This window comes from Nicotiana sylvestris, chromosome 11 (assembly GCF_000393655.2).
Source record: "Nicotiana sylvestris chromosome 11, ASM39365v2, whole genome shotgun sequence".
Taxonomy (NCBI): Eukaryota; Viridiplantae; Streptophyta; class Magnoliopsida; order Solanales; family Solanaceae; genus Nicotiana; species Nicotiana sylvestris.
Window position 1 is genome coordinate 51,537,963 of NC_091067.1, and position 27,491 is coordinate 51,565,453.

Genomic DNA, 27,491 nt, shown 5'->3' on the forward strand with positions numbered 1-27,491 from the left:
GCTCCTAAATCAAATATTAAGTCTAAAACCATCACAACTATCTACATAACTCCCCGAGACTGGTATCACTGAGTACATGAGTTCTAAAGAGTGTTAAATACAAAGTTTGAAATAATACAATATTGTCTTATACAAATAAACAGTAGTATAGATAATTAAGGTGACTCCAGAGTCTACGATCGGATATATGACACTACCTCAAGTCTCCTAAGTATCCAAGCTAAGCACCTCTAGGGACTCCATTGATACCAGCGCCTGAATATGCATGAGTACAACCGATGCAATGTACTCAGTAAGTGTCAATCATAACCTCGATGAGGTAGTAATGAGGCACAGATAAGACACCTACTATATAAACCTATATAGTTAATAAGTAAGAGAAATAACAAAAAAGTAATAAGAATAAATACGAGAAATAGTAAAATAATCCTACTAAAAGAAATAATGAACATGTTACTCAAATATCACAACCAAACCTTTCTCAACAGCTCGAACCCAAGATTTCAAAACATAGTCAAAATCCCCAAAAAAATCTCTTTAAATCTCATGATTTACATGTTAAATCTCATAAATAATCATGTTATATAATCAAAAATACTTACGCAATAGTTTGGTATGAAATCTCTCCTCAAAATCGCCTCCCACCGAGTCTAGGGCTCAAAAATATTATAATGAAGCTAAGTCCCGAAATACCCAGCTATAAACAAGCTACGGATGTCGCATTTGCGACCTTGAGTTTGCAAATGCAAACATCGCAAATGCGACCTTGACTCGCAAATGTGGAAGCTGACCAACCCAGGCAATGCCGCAAATATGACTATAACCTCGCAAAAGCAAGGTCTGCCATTATCGCAAATGCGATCAGTGAGTCTGCAAATGCGATTAGTGATATCACAAATGCAAACTCTCCAGCCCTAATCACCTCAAAAATGCAGTCCCTCCTCGCAAATGCAAGGTCTAAAAATGCGAAAAAAATTCTCTCGTTTGCGATACCTACAACATCAACCAAAAATCCAGCAAAAATACTCTGAAATGCATCTAAAAATCGTTCGAGCACCCGAGGCTCCTCGCCAAACATCCATACAAGTACATAAACATCATACAAACTCCCCCGCGATCTTGGATCACCGAAATAATATATGAAACCACGGATCGAACACCAATATATATGGAAATCACCATGAAACTCAAGAACTTCTAAAAAATACAACCACACGTTTGATTCCTATCGAACCAATTCGGAATGACGCCAAACTTTGCCGACAAGTTCCAAATGATAAAACAAACTTATTCCAAGTCCCAAAACTAAGATTCGAATCCGATAACCATAAAGTTAAACCATGGTCAAATATAGGATATTTTTAAACCTTCAAATTGCTAACTTTCGCCAAAATATGCCAAACCAACCTAGAAACTTTCGAATTCAATTTTGGGCATACGTCTAAGTCTAAAATCACCATGAGGACCTAACTGAACCATTAAAACATCGATCCAAGATCAAATACGCAAAAAGTCATACTTGATCAACTCTTCCAACTAAAAGCTTCTAAAATAAAAATCATTCTTTCAAATCAATATAAATTGTAGGAGATTGGCTTAGATCCTACAAAAAAAGTGAAAATATAATTCTAAAATGACTAATATTCAGTTAATATATTATAACAAAGACCTTTATTTATAAAAACAATATAGGGAGCTATCATTTGTTAGAAGATGTAACGACCCGCCCAGTAGTTTTGAGCTTTAGCGCTCCATTCGGTGGTTTGAGACTTTGAGTAGCTTCATATGACGTATTATGACTTGTGTTTATGGTCAATTTTTATTTTTGAGTGGTTCTAGATAGATTTGGAAGAATGACTCTCAATTTGAAAGATTTAATTTGGAAGAGCTAACCAAGGTTTGACTTTTTGAAAACGGACTCAGAATCGGGTTTTGATGGTTCTGATAGGTTTGTATAGTGATTTTGGACTTGTACATATGTTTGAATTTGGTTTTGGAGGTTCCTAGAAGAACTCGACATTGTTTGTCAAAAGTGGGCAATTTGAAGAACTTAAGAGCTCTTCCTCCTCTGTCTCCTCCGCCGTCCTCCTCCATTAAAAAACCCTACAAGTATGGAGTCGAGTTCGGAGCTGGTGAGATCGATTGAATCGGAGTTAGGAGTGTCGTTGGGGAGCGATACGGTGTTGGTGCTACTGACGATGTCGTTTGCTGTCATCGTTGGGTTAGTGGTGTTGTTTTTGAAGAGATCAAGTGATCGGAGTAAAGAAGTGAAGCCTATCATGTTCCCCAAGTCCTTACACGTGGAGCCGGAGGAGGAGATTGAGCTGGAACCTGGAAAAGTTAAGGTCACCGTATTTTTCGGTACTCAAACTGGTACTGCTGAGGGTTTTTCCAAGGCTTTATCAGAGGAGATAAAAACAAGATATGAGAAGGCAGTAGTAAAAGTTATGGACATGGATGATTATGCTGCCGATGATGATCTGTATAAGGAGAAACTAAAGAAAGAAATAGTAGCATTTTTCATGGTGGCAACCTATGGGGATGGCGAGCCCACTGATAATGCTGCAAGGTTTTACAAGTGGTTCACTGAGGGACAAGAACGGGGCACGTGGCTGCAGCACCTTACCTATGGAGTTTTTGGCTTGGGTAATCGCCAATATGAACATTTTAACAAGATTGGGAAGGTGATAGATGAACAATTAAGGGAACAAGGTGCAAAACGTATTGTGCTTGTTGGCCTTGGTGATGATGATCAGTGCATTGAAGATGATTTTGCTGCCTGGCGAGAACAACTGTGGCCTGAATTAGATCAAATACTTAGAGATGAGGATGATGCAAATTCTGCAGCCACTCCATATACAACTGCAATTCCTGAATATCATTTGGTTATCCATGATACCGCTGCGAGTCATGATGATAAGCATGCCAGCATGGCTAATGGAAATACCTTATATGACATCCATCATCCATGCCAAGTAAATGTTGTTGTTCAAAGGGAGCTTCACACACCCGAATCTGATCGCTCATGTATACACTTGGAGTTTGATATATCTGGCACTGGGATTTCCTATGAAACAGGAGATATTGTGGGTGTTTATACTGAAAATCCTGAAGAAATTGTTAAGGAAGCTGCGAGATTGCTCGGGCAGTCATTAGACTTAATATTCTCTATTCATACTGACAAGGAGGACGGTACAGCTCTTGGAGGCTCGTTGCCCCCACCTTTCCCTGGTCCTTGCACACTGCGTGCTGCACTTGCACGTTTTGCAGATCTTCTGAATCCTCCGCGGAAGGCTACTTTGGTTGCATTGGTTGCCCATGCAGCTGAACCTAGTGAAGCAGAAAAGCTCAAGTTCTTGGCATCTCCACAGGGCAAGGATGAGTATTCTGCATGGGTTGTTGCAAGTCAAAGAAGTCTTCTTGAAGTAATGGCTGAGTTCCCTTCGGCAAAGCCTCCCCTAGGTGTATTTTTTGCAGCGGTTGCCCCTCGTTTACAGCCTCGTTACTATTCAATCTCGTCATCTCCTCGATTTTCTCCTGCTAGAATCCATGTGACTTGTGCACTAGTCTATGGTCCAACTCCCACTGGCCGAATTCACAAAGGAGTGTGTTCGACTTGGATGAAGAATGCAGTTCCATTGGAAAAAAGTCAAAATTGCAGCTCTGCTCCAATCTGCATTAGGCCATCTAATTTCAAGTTACCGGTTGACCCTTCAGTTCCAATTGTCATGGTGGGACCTGGTACTGGTTTGGCACCATTTAGGGGATTCCTGCAAGAAAGAGCAGCATTGAAGGAAGATGGGGCTCAACTTGGTCTTGCTTTGTTGTTTTTTGGTTGTAGGAATCGTAGAATGGATTTTATTTATGAGGAGGAGCTTCTGGGTTTTGTGGATCAAGGTGTAATATCAGAGCTAATTATTGCATTTTCAAGGGAAGGACCCCAGAAAGAGTATGTTCAACATAAAATGCTGGAAAAGGCTTCCCATGTTTGGAGTTTAATATCCCAGGAGGGATATCTATATGTATGTGGGGATGCGAAAGAGATGGCCAGGGATGTACATCGTACGCTCCATACCATAGTCCAGGAGCAGGATAAGGTCGACTCAACCAAAGCTGAGGCTATTATGAAGAAACTCCAAATGGATGGAAGATATCTCAGGGATATGTGGTGATCATATTAAGGCCAGCACGTTTGGTCCCATTTGTTTACTTTTAGCAAAGCTTGGTAAGGTCCTCCTCTCAGTTGCTTTGAGTTCCAGCAGCTAAAAAGATTATTACAGTCAATAGCCAAGGTCTGGATTCACTGCAACATCTAAGTTTTGTCTACTAAATTGGTTATTACTCTTTCATTGGAGCAGATATAATAACTTTAAAGTTCTGATTAATTTTTTATAATAGATTCAGGACTGATACAAAAATTGTTATATTTAGTTGGTTAAAACAATCCCAAATCATGTTGTAATATGTATGGAAGACTTTTTTAAGAATAGCTGTATAAATGAAGGGCGGGTAAAAAAAAGAACTTAAGAGTTCATAAGTTTGACCAAGAGTTAACTTTAATGTTATTGGACTCCAATTGGTGTTCCGAGACATATTATAGTTGAATTGAAGTTGTGTGCAATGTTTGGAAGTAATCCAAAGCGTGTAAGTGTTATTCGGGCACTCTTTTGAAAGAATGAAGATTTAACAACTTAAGAAAAATTCTATTCTGTGAGCCTCAATTATTTATAGTGATATTCCCGTGGGTGTTTTGAGCCTTTGGATAAGTTTGAATAATGTATTTGTACTTTTTGGTAGATGGGGTCCCGAGAGGCTCGGGTATATTTTGGATCATTGACTGAGAGACTAGTTAAGTTAAGGATTTAGAGTTTGACCACGGTCGATATCGGGTCAAGACGATCTCTTTTCGGTGTTTTGGGTACGCGAGCATGTTTGTAGCGTGTTTTATGATTGAAATGCATATATGGTTTATGTTCGGCAGGTTCTGAATGAGTCTTGGGTGCTAAAAGGGGGATTTTGCAATTGCTGATTTTCTAGTGAATAATCCCGAAAATACAGGTTCTGTCCTTGAAATTTTTAGACTTCCTTTAAAACTTCAAAACATCATATATCCCTTATTTTAAGGTCAAATTGGGTGATTCAAAAGGCTATATTGGGTGTAATATTGCAAGGATTATGTTGGGCTTATCAAATGTGAGTTTCAGGATCGTCTAGCAACTAATTCGGGCTGGGACAACTGTTATATTATTTTTTTTACTTATTCCGAGATTTAGTTACTTTTTCTCACAAAGTTTTAGAGCTCAAGAAGAGGTGACTTTTTAGGAAGTTTTCACCTAATTCATTAGGGTAAGTAAACCTAACTCGAATTTATGATTATAGCATAAATCTATCATTAATTTTGGCTCTAAATCAAGGAATCTTAAAGAAGAAAAAAGGATTTTGGCTTGAAGGATAAGAAAGTGTATTTTAGGGGTTTTGGCAAAACTTTTCTAAAGTGAAAAATGGAGATTTAAACCCTGATTTGGAGTTGATTTTGGATAAAACTTGTATATTTAGACTCGTATTAGAATGGATGTTCGAGATTTGTGAGTTTTTTCGGGTTTTGGGGTGCGGGTCGGGTTAACTTTTGGGTTGACTTTATGTATTTGCATGAAGATCGAAGTTGTATTGTTTGGGATTGTTTCCTATGGCTTTGTTTGGTATTATTGAGTTGTTGTTTTTTACTAGATTCGGGCCTTTCAAAGGTCGATTCGCATGGAAAGGCATTTTTAGAGTATTGATCTGGCTTGTCTGAGGTAAGTATCTTGTATAATCTCGCTGAGGAAATAACCCTTAGGATATGACTTTATTTGCCTAATTAAAATGTATTAAAAGCGACGTATATGCGAGGTGACGAGCGTATATATGGTTGCTATGTATGATTTTTACCAGAATAGTTTTTAGGTTGTACTACGCCTTGATTTGGATAGTGTGATTCTTGATATCATGCTCTACATATTTGTATGACTACATGAACTCCGTGAATCATGCTAGAGATCATGTGTAGGAGTTGATTCCATGTTAAGCATAATATTTTTTGTTGTATGGCGTACCCGCTTAACTTGAGTTGTTATAAAATACTTCGCACAAGCATAAACTGTATCATATTATTTGTCAATCCATGAGTACGTAATTTGATATTCGTTGAGGGTATACATGTACTTTTGTATATGTTTTTTTGTGATGGATTGGATTGACAACACGTGAGTTATCCGTGCGCCATTATGGTTATGGCACGTGAGTTGTCCGCACGGCACGTGAGTTGTCCATGCATGGTGTGGATAAGGATCCATCCCCCGAAGGTCAGCCTATCATATTTCTCTCTTGATGGTGTACATGCGGGTTGTAGAAACCGACGGGTTTTTGGTTGACGTGAAACATGGTAAAATGTTCATTGGTTGGACTTTGCATCTCTTCTCTATTTGCAAACTGCTTGGATGTATACATGATTTTTCACTGCATATCTTCTCTATATGCTAGTTCTGAGATGTATACATGCCTTATATATATATATATATATATATTCTCTATATACTGCTTTACTTGATGAGATGAATCACCATACATATCTTTTCTATATATGGATCTGTGTAACTTGACTTGTTTAATCATGGATATCTTCTCTATATGCAAGCTTGAGGATTTAATAATGTTATACGCATATCTTCTCCATATGCAAGCTTGAGGATTTAATAATGTTATACGCATATATTCTCCATATGTCGAGTAGTTTAACTATAACAGTACTTGTGCATATCTTCTATATATGCAATTATTGATGTGTTATCTGATATCAAATGCATATCTTCTTTATACGTTGAATTGTTAAGAGACTTACGTACATCCTCTCTATGTGCACTGTTTGATGGTACTGTATTTCATGTTTAGACTTCGATACTGTTGTTGGGTATACGTATATGTTATGAGTTGTACAGGTGTTATATAGTGAGTATCCTTGACCTGAGACCTCGTCACTATTTTACTAAGGTTAGTCAGGATACTTACTAAGTACATAGGGTCGGTTGTACTCATACTATGCTCCTGCACCTTGCATGTAGACCTTGGAGTTGAGCTGTTGTGGATGGCAGAAGCTGGAATTGAAGATGTAACTATTTCTCGGATATAACTACCACTTGTTCTAGGTAGTTTAGAATTTTTACTTCTCTTCGTGTATCTGCCAAGTGGATATTGTATTTATTTTTGTACCAAATTTGTAAACCTAAATTTTAATGGCTCTTGACTTGTACTACCAATCCGTGGAAAAATTATATCAAATTCAGCTATCTTGTTTCATGTTATTAATGATCTTTCATTTGAGTTATATTATTCATTGCTTGGCTTACCTAGCAGGTTGGATTAGGTGCTATCACGACTTGGTGAGATTTTGGGTCATGACAGAATATTTTTTAAAAAGAAAAAAGAAATGGCAACTCATCTGTAATTCATGTTATACATTTTCTCCTGCATTATTACAAAGTTTGGCCTTTAAAATTTTCATACTACGTGTAATTTTTATATGGTCAAAATAGATTAAAGTTATGGATAGTCAAATATGGGCTACATTTTAATAATAAAAGTTGATGGTAGGCTATAGTTACGTATTTTAGTCACTTATTGCACTCTAATTCATTGCACTATACTTGTGTTGAGCATTAATTGGCAGTGTTTTGCATTTATTGTGTGTTTTGTTCCTTCTAGGAGTGATTTTGAGCTATGTAGATGTTGTGGAGTTAATTCAAGCTATTTGGAGATTTGAAGTCTGAGTAAAAGCCCAGGGGATCAAGCCGGGATCGTATTCGGGGGTCGAGGACCAAGTATGGACGTCAAAACGCAAGCAAAAAGTCGTACTCTGAGAAAACCCTATAGCTGCGGCGCGTGGGGCACCGCGACTGTATGAAAGCTGCATGTTGCAAAAGTGTCAAGCCTCTTAAGATCTCCACTGCTGGCCCGCATGGTGCGTCGACCCATACAACGTGCCTGTGTAGTTTTTCCATAGTAATTGTCCTATTTCGGCTAGAAGAAGGTGGTTTCATCTGGGCACGACCCTACTTGGTGTAAATACATGGAAAAACGTTATTTTATGGACTTTTGACATATTTTAGACCTAAGGAGGCTAAGGAGGAGTTGGAAGAACACGAGCACAAGGAATTCATTATTCATTTCTCACTTAAGACCCAAGTTTGGATCATTTTATATTTTCCTATACTTTAAATATATTTGTGATGAATTGCTCCATGGTTATGGAGTAGTTCTCTTTAGGGTTTGATGGATTTGGTGTATTGATGATTTTTAGTGGATTATAACTCTAGTTTTATGTATTGAATCGTTTTGAATGATTTAATTGTTGCATCTATATTCACTTGTTTATGTGATCGAGAGAGGCATAACTTGTGATATCTTTGCATTATTGTCGGTTGAGTTCATTAATTCTTCTTAATATTCGAAAGAGGCTAGTTGAATCATTGATTAAACATAGTTAGGAGGATAATCGAGTGAGGTTCTCTTAAAGACCAATCCACTACGCATTCTTGCATATCTTCACTGAGTTTAAATTGGTTCATCTTGTAAGGTTGAGACTTAATCGAGAGAGGAGTTTCTGCAGAACGCTTGAACTAATAATTGAGTGAATTCGAGAGATTCACTTGAACATTAGAAGTTAGTTATCTAGAGTTAGATCCCAAATAATTATCTCGCACCTATTCCATCAAAACCCTATTTTCTCCCACTAATAACCTTCTTTGCTTACTCATTGTTACGATTGTCACTAGTCAATAACTTTAGACTTTTAGTTAATTTTAGTGCTTAATCGTATAAATCTCAATTGTTGATAATCTTCGATTAGCGAGCATATTTAAGTGTGTGTTTTGCGCTCGTCAGAAGTATATTTTTCAAGAAAATAATAATATAAGTTCACATACATACAATAGTTTAAATATTTATTTTGAAAGAAACGTGTATATTGAATGGAACTTTGAATTGCTTTATCAATTTTATGTGTGTACCTAATTTGTATGCCAACATATAATAAGCAAATATGTTATGAACGAATTGTTTTCAATATAAGGTAAAATTATAATTGACTTTAATGTCCTATTTATTTAGTACTTTCTACCTAGTTTAGTAAGAAAAGATTTAATAACGAAAACTCTTGATGATTTCAAAGATTGTGAAATCTATTTTTGAGGGGTAAAAAAAGAAAACGATATCTCGCTAAGGATCATCGTGCTTTTAATATAGTATAGACAGATTAATATTTCTAGCCAGAATAAGCTTGATCCTTAAAGGTCTGATTAATTATTAGACATTAAATAATAGAAAGGATAACTCCAAGCTCCCTCTAGATTTGGCTTTGTAACACTAATCTCCCTTATGATTAATTATATTATGCGTACCGCCCTTATTTTAATTTCTTTGTAGTAAATTTTTAACCTATTTGTCATTAGTGTAAGCAAATTGGTATGTTACTAATTTACCGTTTCAAATGTAATATTTTGTTTAATTAATTTTATAAACATCTTTCTTTCCTTTACGATCGCATAAGAGTTTTTGAAATTCCTTTCAGATATAGTACTTTTTTAGAATTCTCATCGCGACACAGTTTCCATTCCTCTAGATGATCTAAGAGGACTCTATTGGTCTTTGCCTCTTTGGGTTGCTACGTTCTGATGACGAGAAGCGACTGTCAAATCAAAAAACAGGTCTTTGACACCTTCATTAATATGCTTATCAACCAGTATTTCAATGAGTCATCATTGTTTATATTAATGATAAATAGGTATAGGCAAAGTTATTCTCTGTTACTTGCCTAGTGCTGGAAGCAATAACAATTGAAGGATGACTATGTTCAATTAATTTGTTAACATTTTATTCACTCCATATTAACTCTTCATCAAGCAACTATAACGGCAAAGATTCTCTTGGAGTAAAGGACAATTTTACAACATTGCAGTTTCTCTTGCCTCTTTCCATAAAGCAAAAAATTTACTAACCTTGCTACTCTTATAGAACAGACAATATACTACAAACTTCTCTCGACCAAAAAAAAAAAGAAATACAAACTTCAACAATAACTTTCCTACCTTCCAGTTAGTATCATAATTTCATCGGCATTTCCCACTGAAGAGTTTCACGAATATACAAGATAACTCAGAGACTAACATCTTCAGCTAGTGGATCTATCAGCTTTAGTTCATGCCACAAGCAATACAATGTATCAAATAGGTCATCGTTAACTTCACCATCTGTCTTTGAGATTCCTAGAAGTGTCTTGAACCATTCTTCGTGCAGTGTTGAAAAGCAAGCTCTTTGTTCACATGACCTAAAACTTTCTCCGATCATTTTCTTCATGACTTGCCCTGCATTGGATGCGGATTCAACCACAATTTTCGGGATTCCAGCCATGAGTGCTACTTGCATTCCATAGCTCTCTGGGCATGCTCCAGAGGCTAGACGGTAAAGGAACACCAGCTCTTGCTCTGTTGGAGATGAACTTTGAGATTTCAACTTGAAAGAGCAGGCCATGTGTTGTAATGTCACATTAGGATGAGAAGCAAACTCTTTAGTGAGTGGATGATAATGTGTGGCAAACAGTAAGCGGCAGTTCACCGTCTCTATAAGGTGTCGGAATACCTGGACAGAACTTGTAACTTGTCAAAAACTTCACCTCACAGCTTGAATGTATGGAACAAAACCAAAGATGCCATGACCAAAATGACTCAAAAGACAAGCAAGATTCCCTTTCAATAACGCATAGTAACCTTAAAGGCATTGGCCGAGCCCCAACAAGTTTTGCTCAATTTCTTAGCTACAATAGCTCCATTCTTTATCTTGTGATCTTATACCTTAGGAACAGGTCACATGCATAAAAAGATAATTCAGATGGCAAAAAAATGCTTCAGTAATTTCAGATAAAGTAATATGGTATGTCATGCCACGTCTTTAGGTAATACTTTGCCCGAGTAACTCAACGAAGCTCGATGTATTGTACTAGAAAGCTGTTAAACTATAATTGTGTATTACACTTTAGGCACTTATCATGGCATTACACCAGTTGACTGGGAAAGACAGATCAAGCATCATGTAAACTAATGCAAAAAGACTCCCAGAATCTGTCTATCAAGAAAACAGAACTCTTGCATGCAGCTAATCAAATCATACAATAAAAGAAAATAATGGGGAACTTACAGCATATGCAATAGCATATCCATCAAAAGTGCTTGTTCCTCTGCCCAATTCATCCAGAAGAACAAGGGAATTGCATGTAGCATTTTGAAGAACTGACGCGGTTTCTGTGCACTCAATAAAGAAGGTACCTGTAAAAAGTAAAAATAAGAATGAATACCTGTGAAAATGAAAATTAATTTTTAAAATGCATGTGGGGCATAGATGTTTCTGCTTTGAGCTTTACACATGGTCAATTTTTCTTTGTAATGCACTAAGAAGAGGACAGAAATTGTGAAACCACAAATATCTGCTGCCATTGATATAAAATTCATCTTTATTCCGAGAGTGAAGAAGTTTACTGTCCAAGCCAAGTCCACTGCTATGGACTTCGACTCATACCTAAAGAATGTGATAAAGCAGGAACTATATTTCTCACAAGAAGTCCACCCGTTGCATCATAGCTGAAGCCTGAAGTAATCAAATTCATATAGTCCAAGTGCTAAAATATTCAGTGCTCGTTATGATAATGATGATGATTGTAAAGAACATCAACAACGATGGTTCAATTTGTGCTATTCTTATGTCAAGTAGAAAAGTCCAGGCACTCTTTTATCATTGTTATGATAATAAGATATTCCACAAGCATAGTCACTACAGTGAAGACTATCACTTGAATATCCCAAAAGAAGTCAATTATAGGCCTCTTCCGGTCCAAACTAAATTGACCTTTTCCTCTTCTCTTTTATCTTTCTGACTTTTATTCCTTTCTGACAGTGGTCTAGACTTTTCCGAAGAATGAAAGACTACATAGATAGTAAAAAGGAGGTAAAGAGGGGAGGAAGATAGTTCAAATAATAAGCTCTCTTTTGATTAAAACTTACTTTCACCAGTCATGATTCGATCAGTTGCTCCAAGACGTGTAAAGATGATGTCCACAAGTGAAAGCACACATGTTTCTCCAGGCACATAGCAACCCAACTGCAGAGAAATTGATATCTTTAAACTCCAGAAGCTAAGTACCATCTAAATGAATGTATGATCTCTTCCAAACATAGAGAAGAATGAACCTGAGCCATTATGACGGCCAGACAAGTGGCACGTAAAAGAGTTGACTTTCCTCCCATATTTGGTCCAGTCAACAGTAAAGTACGAGGATGGCAGATATTTGTATTCCCTCCAAGATGGAGATCATTAGGAACAGGCAGTCCCCCACTTTCAGCAAGAGCATATGGATGCCAAAGCCCCTTGATGTTTAGTATTGGCCCACCAGTCTCTCTACAGAAATTTGTTGGCTTTGAAAGAGGCAAGATCACTGGTCTACACATAATTCCAGAGGAAAATTTTGCAGTAATGGAAAATGATCTTAACACATCAACACAACTTATGGCATAAATGACTTGAGACCACTCAGTAGCCTTCTCAACAAATAACTCCATCAAAATGGATAGTGTTTCAGCATCAAAATCAGTAGCATTATGATCCTGGCACAGCACAGGAAAAAGGAATTACTGACAGCCCTCTGCAGGATGAGATGAGGTTTAGTAAAACAGAAGGTTCACAAAGGGACATACTGAAACCGTTAGTATAATTAGGTTTATAATGCATACAACTATGGCTAAGCATCAAACTGAAGTACGAGATCATGACACAGGGATGAATGAGGTAGCTGCATCGATGACCTGATAGGTAAACTTGTTACTTCTTTTTTCTCTTTTGGAAGCGGGGAGGGGGAGGGAAGGGAGGGGGAGGGGGATGTAGAGGTTGTGTCCAGCTGTGGGGAAAGGAAGCAGTTGTTTACAGTACCAAAATGATGTGTTTACATCAAAGCAGCACTGTTATATGTACACCCTAAAGAGAACCTAACGAGTCCATAACATGTCTCCAATCAAGAAACGATTTAAAAATCAAGCACAAACTATTTGATTATAGAAAACAAGAAATAAAGTTGGGAACTACTGAGTAAAAGCAGATATAAGGGTCAATCTTACACTATGTTTCCCTAAGTCCTCAAACACCTGATTCTTTCCAAACAATAAAGGACTGCCAATGTAACAGTTCCTTCAAGCACAATCGGAAAAACTTGAAAATGCAGATTTAGGAAAACTGTGACTGGATTAATGGCCAGACTCTAACACACATGATTAGACAATCAACTAGCAAGCACATTCTTCTCTTTTTCCTTTTTTCTTTTTTCTTTTTTCTTTTTTTAAGAGGGTAAGGGCGGCCCATACTCCCCGTGAGTGTTGAACCTGTACGCCAACTAGAGTCGGACCAGAAGCCTGCAGGGGATTTCTCTGATACTTTAAAAAGATGAAAATATAGATGAAAAAATAACGAGCACACTCCCATCAATTTGAATATTAAAGAGGTCGAATATAATGGTCCAAAACAATCTTGACAAGAAAAGAGCCAAAAGAATCTTGTATCACAAACCTGAAAATTGGGGAAGTCACTCTTGATTGCCGCTTCAAATTGGCCGAGGAACTTATCAAGCCCATCGTCACCATCTAGAACAGGCAAGGATACCACTTTAGCCAAGGAAGAGGTCAGATGTTCCTTCTGCAACAACCTTAACAAATCTAGCCCAATCCGTAGCCCTTTAACAAGCAACCCAAACACTTTAACCTGTAGTAATAAGAAGAAAACCTTGAGTGAAACAGAGGTTATATACTACATCAATAGAGCTGAAAGGTCATTCCCATGGGCTGAACCAGAAAATTCTTCATGGAGAACAAAAGTACTATGAAATGAGTCGTGCAAAAGCACGTCCAACATAAATAAATATTCGTTGTAAAGAAGCATATGAATTTTTGGATTTCTAACATTAAAAAGAGAAGTAAGCAATTAGATACCTACCTACATCATTGGACTTGCAAAAAAAACTCAGGTAATGCTCAAAGAAGAAATAGTTAGAGCAACTTCATTATTAGCTTACGAATGTAGAGCAAGAAGAAGAAAAAGTAGAAGTGAAAATGAAGACACTTGCTGTAGTCAATAATTTTGTCATTATATATTACCACCCACGGCTGTGGTAGGACATTTAATAGGATTATGAACTTTTTCCAGTTTCAAGTACCAAAAGGTCATTTAGGAAACACTTTCATTATAATAGTCAGGAAAGAAAATATGCCCACAGCATGAAAATAAATGGGGCATAAGATGATTTGGATAATTTGAGGTAAAGCACGGCTAGACCAAAGAAATTAGCAGTTGGAGCAAATGAATAAATTTGAGAATTTTTAAAGGTAACAACAAAATTGCCTCCTACCTTAGCTAAGAAGATCTATGGAAATCTGTAGGTGGAGGAAAAAGGATATCCATTGAACCAGGAAAAGTGCCAAGAAAAGTCATTTGGTGGATGCTTGGATACAAAGAAATTATCAAACATATAAACACCATAAAGGATATGCAACTAAGAGTAGGTAGAAGAGTGGGAAAACTGGAAGGATATAGAGAAGTTACCCGTTGAGCCCCTACTAGTTGTAAATTAATTATGGATTCTAACCGATAAAATAATATACAGGATGAAGGTCCATATTTCGTGTTATTTGCACATAATATTGTTTTAAATTGAAGAAGCTAGTGAGAGACACAAGGAGTCAGCCAAAAGCTCAACCTGAAGCCCTCTAGAGAGTAAGAGGTTTAAAATAAGTATAAGTAATGGATTTTATATATATATATATACATACACACACACAGAGAGCAATTTTTACCCCTATAGGAAAAATGAGGGTGAAACAGTGGTGCCCAAATGCAGACAAATTATATGAAGGCTCAGTTTTTCAGGAGAATGGCATGATAGATGAGACATCACATTGATCTAAATTACGACAGCTGAAATCAAGGAGAGCTGTAAAAGTGCACAGCAGGAACAGGAAAAGAAGATACCTAATAAAGCAAAAGCACAACTATACTACAATTATGAGATGACAATATCATATAGGAGGGAACGTTGGGCCTCTAAGGTCCAACACATGTACAAAGTGTCACAGAAATGTGAATGTTAAAGTTAATGCATGGTCAACACAATATTGGACAAGATAAAAAAATAGAATATATCTGATAGAGGGTGTATCAGCTTTAGAAGATAAAATGAGAGGTTTGACTGTGTCATGATGACCTCCAAATATGACAGTCTATAGGTGCAACACTATCATGATTGAAGATGTAAATGTAGACGAGGCAGACCTAAATACACATGAACGAAAATTGTCACAAAGGACCTACAGTCTCTCAGAGCCGAGGGTCTATCGGAAACAGCCTCTCTATCTTTATAAGGTAGGGGTAAGGTCTGCGTACACACTACCCTCCCCAGACCCCATTTATGGGATTACACTGGGTTCGTTGTTGTTGTTGTTGTTGTTGACCTACAGTCTCTCAGAATGACTGCAGACTTAGCTAAGAACTCAACGCGATATAAACAAAGGATAATCATTGTTGTTAACTTAGGTCATGTGTTTGCCAAGATTCTTTTCGGTATAGTCAAAGACTTGTGCGTCAATGCAAGAATAATTGGGAGATCTAGAGAACCTCTAGTTTTGTGGAACCCGCAATTTTATCTTAAGAAATGATTTATTTATTTTTTCCATGAAATGGGATCAAAAAAGAGCGAATGAATATAGAGAATCCATACGGCTGACTAAGCTAGTCTGGAATTAACGCATTGTTGATTGATGATTTAGAATAGTGGTTCTTGGACAAACAACCATCAGAGTAATAAACAACCATCAGAGTAACAAACAACCCCTTGAAATAAAATTTAACCGGAAACTACCATCTGAATAGAACAATCAATAACTATTCTGCGTATAGCTCATTTGTCTAGGAAGTAGGAAAGGTGTGAAAATGACACACAATGTCATCCAATGCGCAATAACGAGATAGTCTATTATTCGTCTGGTAAGTAAAAAAGGTGTGAAAATGGAAATAGATGCTCAGCTACTATATTGGCTAGTCTTTCTTACTGGAAGCAGATTGAACTATTGTGGTGTAACCACACAAACTAGTAATTCAGGTAGTGAGAGCATCTTTTGGCACATAACTGCACCAAGACTAAGCAAACCAAATTGAGATGTCAAACAGGACTTACTCGCTGCTTCAATATTTTGGCACCAATCAAGGGCAGTAGGAGTGCTTCAGAAGATTGAATGCTAGCCTTAACCCGTCCAAACAACCTATCCAAATCTGGAAGCTTGCGAAGATATTGAGCAGCGGATAATGTAGCCTCTGAATTTTCAACAAGTCTGTCAATCACATCAAGCCTATGGTTGATTTTCTCCACATCTTTGAGGGGATGACAAACCCAATTTCTCAAAAGCCGCTTCCCAGGTGAAGTAACACAATTGTCAAGATACTTGTATAAAGTACCTGAAAACAATAATAATCACTCACAGTTAGAATAGAAGAAAATATAAGTGACACAATTGCCCCTTAGAATGAGTACAAAGCTTGATTTGACAAAAATATTGTACTTGCCTGATGGACTCCCATCAGCATTATTGTTGAAGATCTCAAGATTGACAAGTGTTTGTCCATCCATTTTGAGGCAACCCCTATAGACTTCATATGATAGAATATCGCCATTACGTAAGACCTCATCTAACTGTTAATGACAGAATGAAACAATCACCAAAATAATACCATTAAATATTGCATACAGAAGATAGGTCACGGTTCTGAGACTTACCATCAATCGCTCTAAATGATTGACAAGACTCCCAAGAGCACATAAAGCAACATCATGGCTCGTTACTCCATCAAAGGTGTGGTCCCACTTATTACAAGATCCTTTAAAGTAACCTTTCAAGTCAAGGAAATTTTTCACTTCTGCAGGATCAACAAAATCAGCACCTGGCTGGACTGGGGACAGGAGTGGCACTGCAGGACCTAATTGGACAAAGGATACTCATCAAGAGATCTAAGAAAGTGACAGCTCCATCCATTTCTATTTCAACCATCCAATTTTGGTTCTATGTGTAACATCTTCATATATCATTCAAATTCTCCCGGAGGCTGGAAAAACAAATGTAGTATCTGAATAGTTTACGTTTATGAATCACAATCCCGTCTAATCTCACTACAACTTCACTCTTCTTGTGCTGACTAAACTTGCAGCGCATATATTCAGTCTTACTTCTACTTATCCTAAAACCCTTACTCACTAGTTCACTTCTCTATAGTTCAAGCTTTCGGTTGACACCCTTGTCGTTTTCGTCAATTAGCACATTATCATTAGCGAATAGTATACCATGGGATCTCATCTTGTATTGTGTGGTTAGCTATTCAACAACTAGGTTAAACAAGTAGAGGCTCAATGCTGATCCCGGGTGTAAACCCACAGTTATGGAAAAACTCCTTTGTATCTCCTACTAGTGACTGCCCCTTTATGCATGTCCTTTGTGACATTTATATATTTAATATGAAACAAAAAGAAAACATGGGCCCATTATAAAACATGCTTCCCATTATAAAACATGCTTTAATCAGATGGAAATGGATGAACATTCAAGATTAGTGCACATTGAGAACCATAAGATAGACTAGCTGCAACTTGCGTGTGCCAATGATGCTGTCCAAGAAGCATGTACATCCTAAGATAGACGACTTACTGAAGACCTGGATTTGTGATCATGACAGTGGTGTATTTTAATTTTAAGTATTAACTATGACAGCGGAGGCTTGGAATAATACTGCATGCACTATACAAACCTTATCACAACAGTACCAAATTGGGCCTTCTTTTGTTTTTTTGATAAGGATCAATTTGGGCCTTCTTAGCAACTTTTCTTCTCGTTGAACACTACCAGGGCTTGTAATATTGTTATTTATCTCAAGAAAAGCAAAAGGGGTAAAACTTTAAAGCAGCTGAAACTATTGATAGAGAAATTGGATGATGAGCTACTCTCAGCTAGCAAATTCCCCTAAAATGTGCAAGTTAAAGAAAGAAGAGAAACAAGAAATTGCAAAGAAGAATGAATAGATTAGTTCAACTTAGGAGCAGATAAGCTCGAGAGAATGAAATGTACACGAAGACGAGAGTGTGATTTCTTGTCTATGGATTTTCTAGAAAAAAGGTGACAATTGGCTTTAAATCTTCAACCATTTTGGGTGGAAATGATTGAAACAACAATCTGTTATAATTCCTTTGGGCTCGTGAATCTTCTTTCCATGAAACACAATCGGATGATAACAGAAAAGAACCTTTAATCTTCTATATATCACAATTACTGTCAGAAGAAACAGTGTGTGAAGAAAGGGGGCAGGTCTAATGTTATTCCTCTCTATAAATTCTAGAAAAGAGGACAACATGTCCCACAATGATATCACTCGGCAAAACTTGACAAAAGTGGACAGTCTCTCAAACAAACTAAGAAAGTTATCCTTTCTCAATTTCTCTCCACCAGGTCATATCTCATAGGCAATACAAGACCTTAGTTATAGCATTAAAGTTGCTCACTGCTAACTAATCTCATTCCAACTACAGAAAAAACAATACTGCGGGTCCCACTAATGACCACTTAAGAATTATAATATTTTGCAAAACTCATCTTCTTTAGAGAATTTGTCGCAACTTACTATAAATAATGGCCAAATAAAGACCACCATACATGGCTTTCAGGGAAAAAGTTAAATGGAACAATATGAAGATCCAGGCTTTCACACTGAACTGCCCGAACAAAGAAACAGCTTTGTGACATGAAGGCAGGACATAATGCCTTGGATAATCAGGAGAGAATTATCACAATCACAGCCATTTCATGATACAGTAAGCAACAATTTAAGAAACAAGCAAATATCACCTGTTAATGAGTATTTTTTCAGAGCTTTTTGAGCATCCTTTGACAAACCTGTTAAAATAGAAGTGCGAGACGAGGAAGTCAGACTCAATATATTTATTTCCAAAGAACAAAAATAATCCTTCCAAAGTCTAATTTAAAAAAAGCTTTACCCCTAGCATTGTGTATAACTTCCTTCGGTGACACCTACAGATGCGACAGAGCAACATAAAATAATCAAGCAAACGAATCGCATATTTGTTAAGTTACTCAAAGAAAGATACTAGATCTTCTATTAAGTTACTCAAAGAAAGATATTAGATCTTAAAGTGTCGTACTTGCATCAGCAAAGCCCCCAAAGCTGCACAAGATGCATCATCACTTATGGAACCAACCCAAACTTTCAGAGCAGCACAATCGACAAAAGCAAAGCCAAAAGCGGTTGAACCATTCTCTTGCTCATTGCAAGTCTAGATGTAACAGTGCAAGAAGCCAATAAATCCTCTGCCTCAGTTTGAAGTCTCATTTTGTAGCACAAAGATGACCATATGGACACTAAAAATTTTAAAGCTTTTTCTTAAAAATTTGGGGAGAGAACAGAAGCAGCATAAGATTGCATGAAGCATTGTTCTGCTCATATAATAGATAACTCTACTGGCATGTAGAATTAACAGAACTGTATCATGCCAATGGCCTCAATTTATATAAAAAGCTGCTAACCTCCTTAACTGCAAGAAGATGAACTGCATCAGGCCCAATATTACCCTCACTTGTGGTAGAAGGAGTGAGTACATGAACTAGTTTTCTGCGAATAACCTGAAACCAATATTCTCATCATCAAATCACTCAATGCCATGATGAACAAAGAGTTGATAGTGCTCATTTTAGAGATGCAGAAGAAATTTATGAGTGCCCAACAAAAAGATTCATAAAAATGTATACATCCAGAATTTTTCGAAGCATTAATTGCTTCTATTTATCTTCTGTTGCTTTATTATCACATTTATAACAGTTAAATGACTATCACTAACCTCACATAGCCCTAAGCGCTGCAAATATTTTTAAAGAACTAGGTAATTTATGAATGCTCAACCAAACTATATATATGTATCCAGAATTTTTCAAAGCATTAATTGCTTCTATGTATCTTATGTTGTTTATTATCACATTTAGAACAGTTAAAGGACCATCACTAACCTCACACAGCCCTAAGCATTACAACTGTTTTTAAAGAACTAGGTTAACTCAACGACTTGAAAGCAAGCATTACAACTGTTTTTAAAGAACTAGGTTAAGTCAATGCCTTCATGCTTTCACAAAATTCATGCTGCACTTACAGAAGTAGAGCCTCTAGATTTTGCTTGCTCAGATGTTTCCAACTGTTCCATCCGTCCTACTTTGTACCTTCAAAGTAGTTAGATAAACTCAAGATAAATGAAAAGATACCTAATAAGATACTAAACAAGTATTACCAACAAGGTGGTCAGTTGCAAATTGCTACTAACATGAGTCATAAGCCATGCAGAGAAAAGGTGACATAGTAATGAACTGTTAAAAAATGATTAAGATGAAGCAAATCAGAAATTCCAATTACTGATAAACTCGTACAGTCATTAGAAAGTAGGAAATTGGAAATCGCCAGCAGCAAAAGCTTTTAGCCTGTTTCCTTGATAAAAGATACATATCTGGAAAATGAAACTTCTAACTCTTTTTTTATAACCGTGGTGTTTCGGCCAGCTTGTGCACACCTCGACTATATCTTGCTACCTCCAAGTAACTCTATCCACCATGGCTTGGACAGATAGGAAGAAATAATGAGACTTCTAACTCTTACCCTCGCGCTAGGAGCTTCTGAACAGCTTCATCTATCCCACTTTCAGATATGCCAACCTGACAGAAAAGCAAGAAAATAAGTCTATGGATCAGATTCAGAAGATTAAACTAGACCGAAAATTACCAAAACTACCTTTTCAGATATCCCAAGTGACTTACGTATAGCATACCTGTCTACATTTTCCCACGCCACTTTGTGTCATTTTCCAATCGAGCTCCTTGTGACCAATTTCAGCATCTAGCTCATACAGCTCATAAAATTTTCCCTTTTAAAGCATTAATATTTTAGAGAAAACTATATCAGATAAGAAGCCTTGTGCACGATTTTTTCGAAATGAAAGAAAATAAAAGAATACATTTACTGAAGTATTGAAAATCAAACAAAGACAAACCATAACTTCAATGAAAGCAAATATTTTCTTTTCCTCACGTCTAACCATATATAGGGTATCCTAGCACTTATTGTCCAAGTATCTTCACCTAAATTGCCCTTTAACTATTAGCAGTAGATCCAGATTACATTCCAAATACTCATTTCATTCCTTGTTCTTCTCCAAAAGGAATTGCAAAATGTATAGAACGATTCAAACATGCATTGTCTAAGCCAGCAACGACAAACAAATAGGCGTATCCCAAAGGTTTTCACAAGTAATCCTCCCATATTATTGGCTGGAAAATCCACAACATCTAACAAATATTTACTTATGCTATCAATAGTGAGGCCTCTTTTTTCCAATAGGTCCTATCAATAGTAAGGTCATTGCTAACCAGTGTTGTTAAAAACGAGCGCGAAGCGAGGCCTTGGGCGCGTCTGTGATGCGAAGGGTAGCAGGTTCAATAAAGCAATCGCTTCTGCAAAATAAAGCGAGAAGCGTAAAAGCGACAGTAGCGACAGAAGCGAGCGCTTCTACATATTAAGGGCGCTCTCTTTTTTTAAAAGACCATCGATCAGCACTTTCCAACAGAGAACAACAGGCGACTAGGGTTCCATTTTCTGCACTTTTCAACCTCAAGTTCATCAAGGTCAAGCCCAGGTATGTGATATCTGCTTCCGCCTCCTCCTTCTTCTTCTTCTTTCACTGTTTCAATCCCAAAATAGCAGCGAAATGCTGGCAAATTTTTTTTCCCCTTTAGTTCTTCTTCTTCTTCTTTTTCTTTCACTGTTTCAGTGATAAATTACAGCGAAATGCTGCCCAATTTTTTCTTTGTCCCTAGTTGATGAAGAAGAAGTTGAAGAAGATGATGAGCAATATAATAATGATAGTGGAATACAAGAATTTGACAATCTTGTAGAAGAATAGGATGCTCATTTTGTGCTTTAATTGATACTACTCTTTAGTTTTTAGTTTTTACATTGAAGTATTGAACATTTGCTTACAGTTACATGTGTTGTCTATGCACTATTTATTTTAATATTTTTTTTTTTAAATTCCGCTTCACTTCAAAAAAGCGGGCGCTTCGCTTCTCGCTTCTTGCTTTAAGCGAAAAGGGGCTTGTCGCTTTTTCTGGCTTCACGCTCTTCATAACACTGTTGCTAACCATCTAATAATAAATTTTCAGCAATTAATGTCTTTAAATTTAAGAAACCAACATCGCAAGAAAATTATCTGTCCAATCTTAATAGCACGACCCTGAAAACCTTGTAACTTCCATTTAAGCAGTGTGTTATCCAAAAACCTGGTATTTTATGGTATTCAAAGTTTAAATCAGGATATCTCAGTAGTATGGTTAATACTCTTAATATGTGAAAACAAAGATTTTCAAAATAGTAAAGTAACTTTTCTGCAGCAAATAACGCAGAGGAAAAAGAAACGTGCATCAGATAACTAACAGCAAGAGGCAACAGTTTAGTAAATTAGGAACTCTTTCCACGATAAGATTTCATACTGTCACTCTTTTTACAAGGTAAACAGAGACCTGGAGAAATGTATGATACATATATATAACCTACAGAAAAAGAGAAGACCTAAAATTGTAGATCGAGAAACTTGAAAGCCAAGAAAACAAAGCAATGCTTAACGGATAAAATTACAGCAAGAGAAAGAACAAGAAAACAATCTGCATTTCCTAGAAAAATCCTAGAAGCTATACCATCTAGCAATATCTTGTTAGAAAATTAACCTTAGAGTAAATTGAGATGGATCTTCTACAAAGAATACAGTGAGTCAAATATTTAGAGTTTGGATCAAAACTTTAGAAAAAAAAATGAAAAAACAAAACCACGGCTTCTGTGTTCTAATAGTTCAAAAAAGTTTACTTTCCGTGGATTCTACATGAAGAACAAACTTAAAAGATTATTATCAAGTGGTCACTACCAAATTCATGATACCTAAAACATGGATTTTTGGGTAGTCCTTGCCAATGGCACAATTAATAAGAGGATACTCTTAAGACCACTAATGAAGGTCCCCCCCCCCCACACACACACACACACACAAAAAAAATAACCAGGGAAGTTTTTGTCAAAAACAGGAAAGTGTTTTGTGAAAATTTTACAAACATTTTCCTCATTCTAATAAATTGATACCGAAATACATATGTGAAACAATACTTATGCAAATATTAAACCTAAAACAAACCTTATCCAAACAATTATCCGGAACAAACTAATGCATGACATAAATATTAGAGAAGCAAAGAATTGTATATTATTCAGTAAATATGACTGTGCAGTGCATAACTGTCCACTCATATATAACAAAAGATATCAAAAGAACAAGAAATAGAATTTCCCTAATGGATTTAAAACTTCAAATTTTTTCCAAGGATATAGTCCAAGGAATGTAACAAGTGTTACCAAATCCTATCATAATGATACAGAAGAATGTACGTTATTAGGTAAAACATGGTTATTTTCCAAGTTCCATGTAGAAGCCTTTAGGTAATCCAGCTACTCAATATTCACAAGCCTAGCCATCTGGATCGTTACTCTTTCCAGTTGTCTAATAGCCCAATTTATTAAATATGATGAAGTACAATCAGCATGTTAAACTGTCTAAAAGCAAAAGCTCATAGCTCAAAAGCTTGTTGCACTAGAAAGAAAAAGAATGAACTGGCATACGATTACGGTGCAAAGTCACTTTTTCCAGTAAATTGATGACACAAAGCGGCTGGAAGGGAGAATATACAAGATGGTAAAGTAGAACTAACCACTTTAAAGAAAAGCAGAATGTCCATGTATTTGCATTTGACATCCCAATACTGCTTCTGAGAAGCAGACATTTTTCTCAACGCATCAGGAGGAATAAACAGTGTCCGCTTGTCATAGAGTGAGTCCCCTGCCATTCTACCATTCGCATCCTTGATTTGAGATGGATGAAGCCACTCAAACTTGCTAGTCATTTCAAACTCTGCTTCAAGGTTCTTCCTTCCAATATTCAAACCCTCAAGACTCTTAATCCTCTTGCTTGTGTTCAATGAAGAGCAATCACTCCTATCCCCTGAGGTACGCATGTCATCTTGGACTCTTTTTAACCCAGGTACAAAAGGTTGCATACTTGGTGTTTCCGGCCCAAAACCATGATCATCACCTTGTATAAGAGATACTGATCCTTTACCCTCTTGATTACTATTTCGATTAGAACTAACAGAACTTCTATTAGAGCCTAACCGCAAGGAAACAGAAGGATTCCCCAGTGTTTCTGATCCTTCATTTTTTGTACAAAGAGAGGGGATCCCAAAAGAATCATTCTTCGCTAGATCCCTGTACACAATATCAAAAAGTAGTTAATATCACACATCATGTCGCAAGACAGTATGAATATTCTGTGCACACAATATAACCAAAAGGCGGTTAACATTTCAACTGTACATAATAAATAGCCATCAAAATAAGCAAGGAAGCAGTGAGCATTCGATCACCCACAAGAAGAAAAGAAACAGAACCAAACTCTAACACCATGCTTATTGCGACACCTAAAAAAGATAGAACAGTAAAACTTAACCACACCACCTTTAACATAAACATGGTTGCTAATGGGACATAATAGTTTAAAATGTAAACCCTCTATTTCAATGGCAAAGGAGCAACAAAAAGGAATACACCAAGTCAGCAAATTCACATAATTTTGACAAGGCTTATATCAATTAAAAAGAAAAAGCCAATTTACAAAATAGTAGGAAACAAAGCCATGTGTGAGAGAGAGTAGCTCTAATAAAGTAGAGAAAGGGAATAATTAAGACTTTGTACTAGTGCTAACACCTTCAACTGTAACATAGCAGGTCAAAATTGCAACGGAGCAGTGAGCAACAACTGAACATAGCTACACCACCTTTAACATAAACTGGATTGGTAATGGACTATAGTAGTATCAAATGTAAGTTCCGAATAGCAGTAAGTTAGTAGTAATAACGTAATTTATTTTTGACAGTATAGTAATAAAGTGCAATTTACAGTATAGTAAGTATGAATAAGACCATGCAGTAATAGATACCGATATTTAAAATTGTAAGCAATGAAATTTCATTAAAAAAATAAGAACATCTCGAAATTAAGAGATACCGATCAATGCGTGGTTTTTCTCTGATAAACTTGTGCCTAATAGAAGAGAAAGCAGAAGACTTATTTCCATCATGGCCGCTGTTGAAGGGGAGAACCTGACGTGGCAGCTTCTCAGGAGGAGTTTCAGTTCCCAAAATGTCCGGAATATTTTTGGTAAGAGGGACTGCATTTTGATTTGGAAGTTTGAGTTTGTTATTGCCGGAGCTTTGGTCCTCCGATGAAGGTCTCTTGAGGAAGGAAAGCATAGATTTCTGCCGCTGCATTTCCGATTGTTGGAAAGAAGTGGGAGAAGGGAAGAGGGGAAAAAAGAGAGGCGAATTGGCGCCAAAGGATTTTTGGGCTTTTGGAAATTGGAGTAAAATTTTGCAAGCGGAGAGGCTTAAAATGAGGAATTATTACCTTGGCTACTGTGAAAGTCCGGTGGCTTACTCACCGTTGGATTAGATTAACATTTAACGACGTTACTTGACTAGGGTGGTATCTGTGTACCACTCTATGAATTGTTGGTTTTGCATTTTACCATACTATTTGGGAGAAATTCAAAAATAATCAGATTTACTACTAGTCGTTTAAAAATAACTCATTTTCAAGATTAATCGAAATTTAGCCACTTTTCATGTAAAAATAAATTTGAGCGAAAACAGTGTTCAAAACCCGAAAAATACGCCAGTATATTATGCTAGAGTTCCAGCATAAGTGTACTTGAACTCCAGCATATTATACTGGAGTTCCAGGATAAGTATGCTGGAACTCCAGCATAATATAATGGAGTTCCAGCAAGTATACCGGTCCAGCATAATATAATGGAGTTCCAGCAAGTATACCGGTCCAGCATAATATATTGGAGTTTGGAGCACCGGTGCTCCAGTCTCCAGTATATTATACTTGAGCCAGCAAAGTATATCGGTCCAGCATAATATGCTGGAGTTCATACACAGGTGCACTGAACTCCAGTATATTATGCTGGACCGGTCTCTATTGCAGCAAAATAGTGACTATTTTTTATTGACTTGGTAAATGCTAGCTATTTTTGAACGACCAGTCCGAAAATTGACTATATCGTGTTATTTTTACTACTATTTGGTATGATTCAATACATTACCGGTCATGTGTACAATAAAAAGTTAAGGCTCTTGGCCATTTATATTACTTTACTAGTAAATCTAGTCGTGTTTCGCGTAGTCTTAAAATATCAATGAATTTAAAAAGTTCATAAACATCAATAAAATTACACATAAATTAGCAACTAATAACTGTAGTGTATAGTCAATGGTAACTTATTATAGCATGTTACTTTCTTAGATTAATACATTATATGTTAATTTAAACAGTCTACAAATTGTCAATGTCTGATTAATGTCTTGTTAGTTACATCCCAAATGACAAAATTGAATATAACGTTTGTTGGAACAAACTTCATAATGCATGTCAAGCTTTAAGACGACGGTGATAGAGGTTTTATTCTTTTTTTTCGCTTCTTTTGACTGTAACTGATTTTGGTTTCGTCTGCTCTTTTTCTCTCTTAACACCAAATGCAAAAAAAAAAAAAAAAAACTATCGTAGTATTATGAATGGAAATTAACAAAAAAAAAAGAATTTTGAGAAAAGAAATAGAGTGTTGTTGATGATTAATAATACAAAGGAAGGAACTCTTCCTTCTCTCTAGGAAGAAGGGTGAATAGTAAATCCGTTACTATTCATCGGCCATAACTTCGGAATCTAGCAGTGGATTTTCGCAAACTTGGTATCAAAAGATTCATTTTCTCTTTGCGCACAATCCCCAATTGGTTTCACCCTCAAATCCCTAGCCAATTGTTACAGATCTACAAATTGGTTCGTCTATTACTGTAGCAAAATAGTGTATCTCGGCAGCTTCTTCTTTTCTGTGCGATGTAGTGTTGAAACTTTTGCGTAATAGAGCCCTTCCATGGCAGCCAACGTCTCTCCCCAGCCAAAGGCTGTGGGAGAGTAGAATCCAAACTCAAAGTTCCTACGATTCAATTTTCCATGGATGAACGTGAAGAATTTGCAAAGGAGGAAGGATTACATCAAGCAGTGATGATAAAACTGTCCAGCGACGCACCAAATTTACAGATATTAAAGAGTATTCTGCCAAAAATCTTTGGTATCAAAGGTAATTGCTTGTTCGGTTCTTTGGCTCCACGACAAATTTTAATTCG

General features: G+C 36.7%; 2 protein-coding genes across 2 annotated transcripts; one reads left to right on the plus strand and one right to left on the minus strand.

Moving 5' to 3' along the window:
• Positions 1-2,065: 2,065 nt before the first annotated feature.
• On the plus strand, positions 2,066-4,451 carry LOC104238916 (NADPH--cytochrome P450 reductase-like). Its single transcript, XM_009793424.2, has one exon. It carries the CDS (start codon positions 2,112-2,114, stop codon positions 4,170-4,172), a length of 2,061 nt encoding a protein of 686 aa, XP_009791726.1. The 5' UTR covers positions 2,066-2,111; the 3' UTR covers positions 4,173-4,451.
• A 5,429-nt stretch (positions 4,452-9,880) lies between these two features.
• Positions 9,881-25,680, minus strand: LOC104238915 (DNA mismatch repair protein MSH7). The gene is made up of 17 exons (XM_009793422.2): positions 25,312-25,680; positions 23,961-24,513; positions 20,981-21,076; positions 20,812-20,867; positions 20,315-20,381; positions 19,698-19,793; positions 19,316-19,447; positions 19,151-19,184; positions 19,002-19,049; positions 16,889-17,088; positions 16,678-16,804; positions 16,292-16,569; positions 13,636-13,827; positions 12,270-12,683; positions 12,084-12,180; positions 11,224-11,351; positions 9,881-10,668 (listed from the first exon to the last, which is right to left on the minus strand). Exons 1-17 carry the CDS (start codon positions 25,572-25,574, stop codon positions 10,186-10,188), a joined length of 3,264 nt encoding a protein of 1,087 aa, XP_009791724.1. The 5' UTR covers positions 25,575-25,680; the 3' UTR covers positions 9,881-10,185.
• Between the last annotated feature and the right edge of the window lie 1,811 nt (positions 25,681-27,491).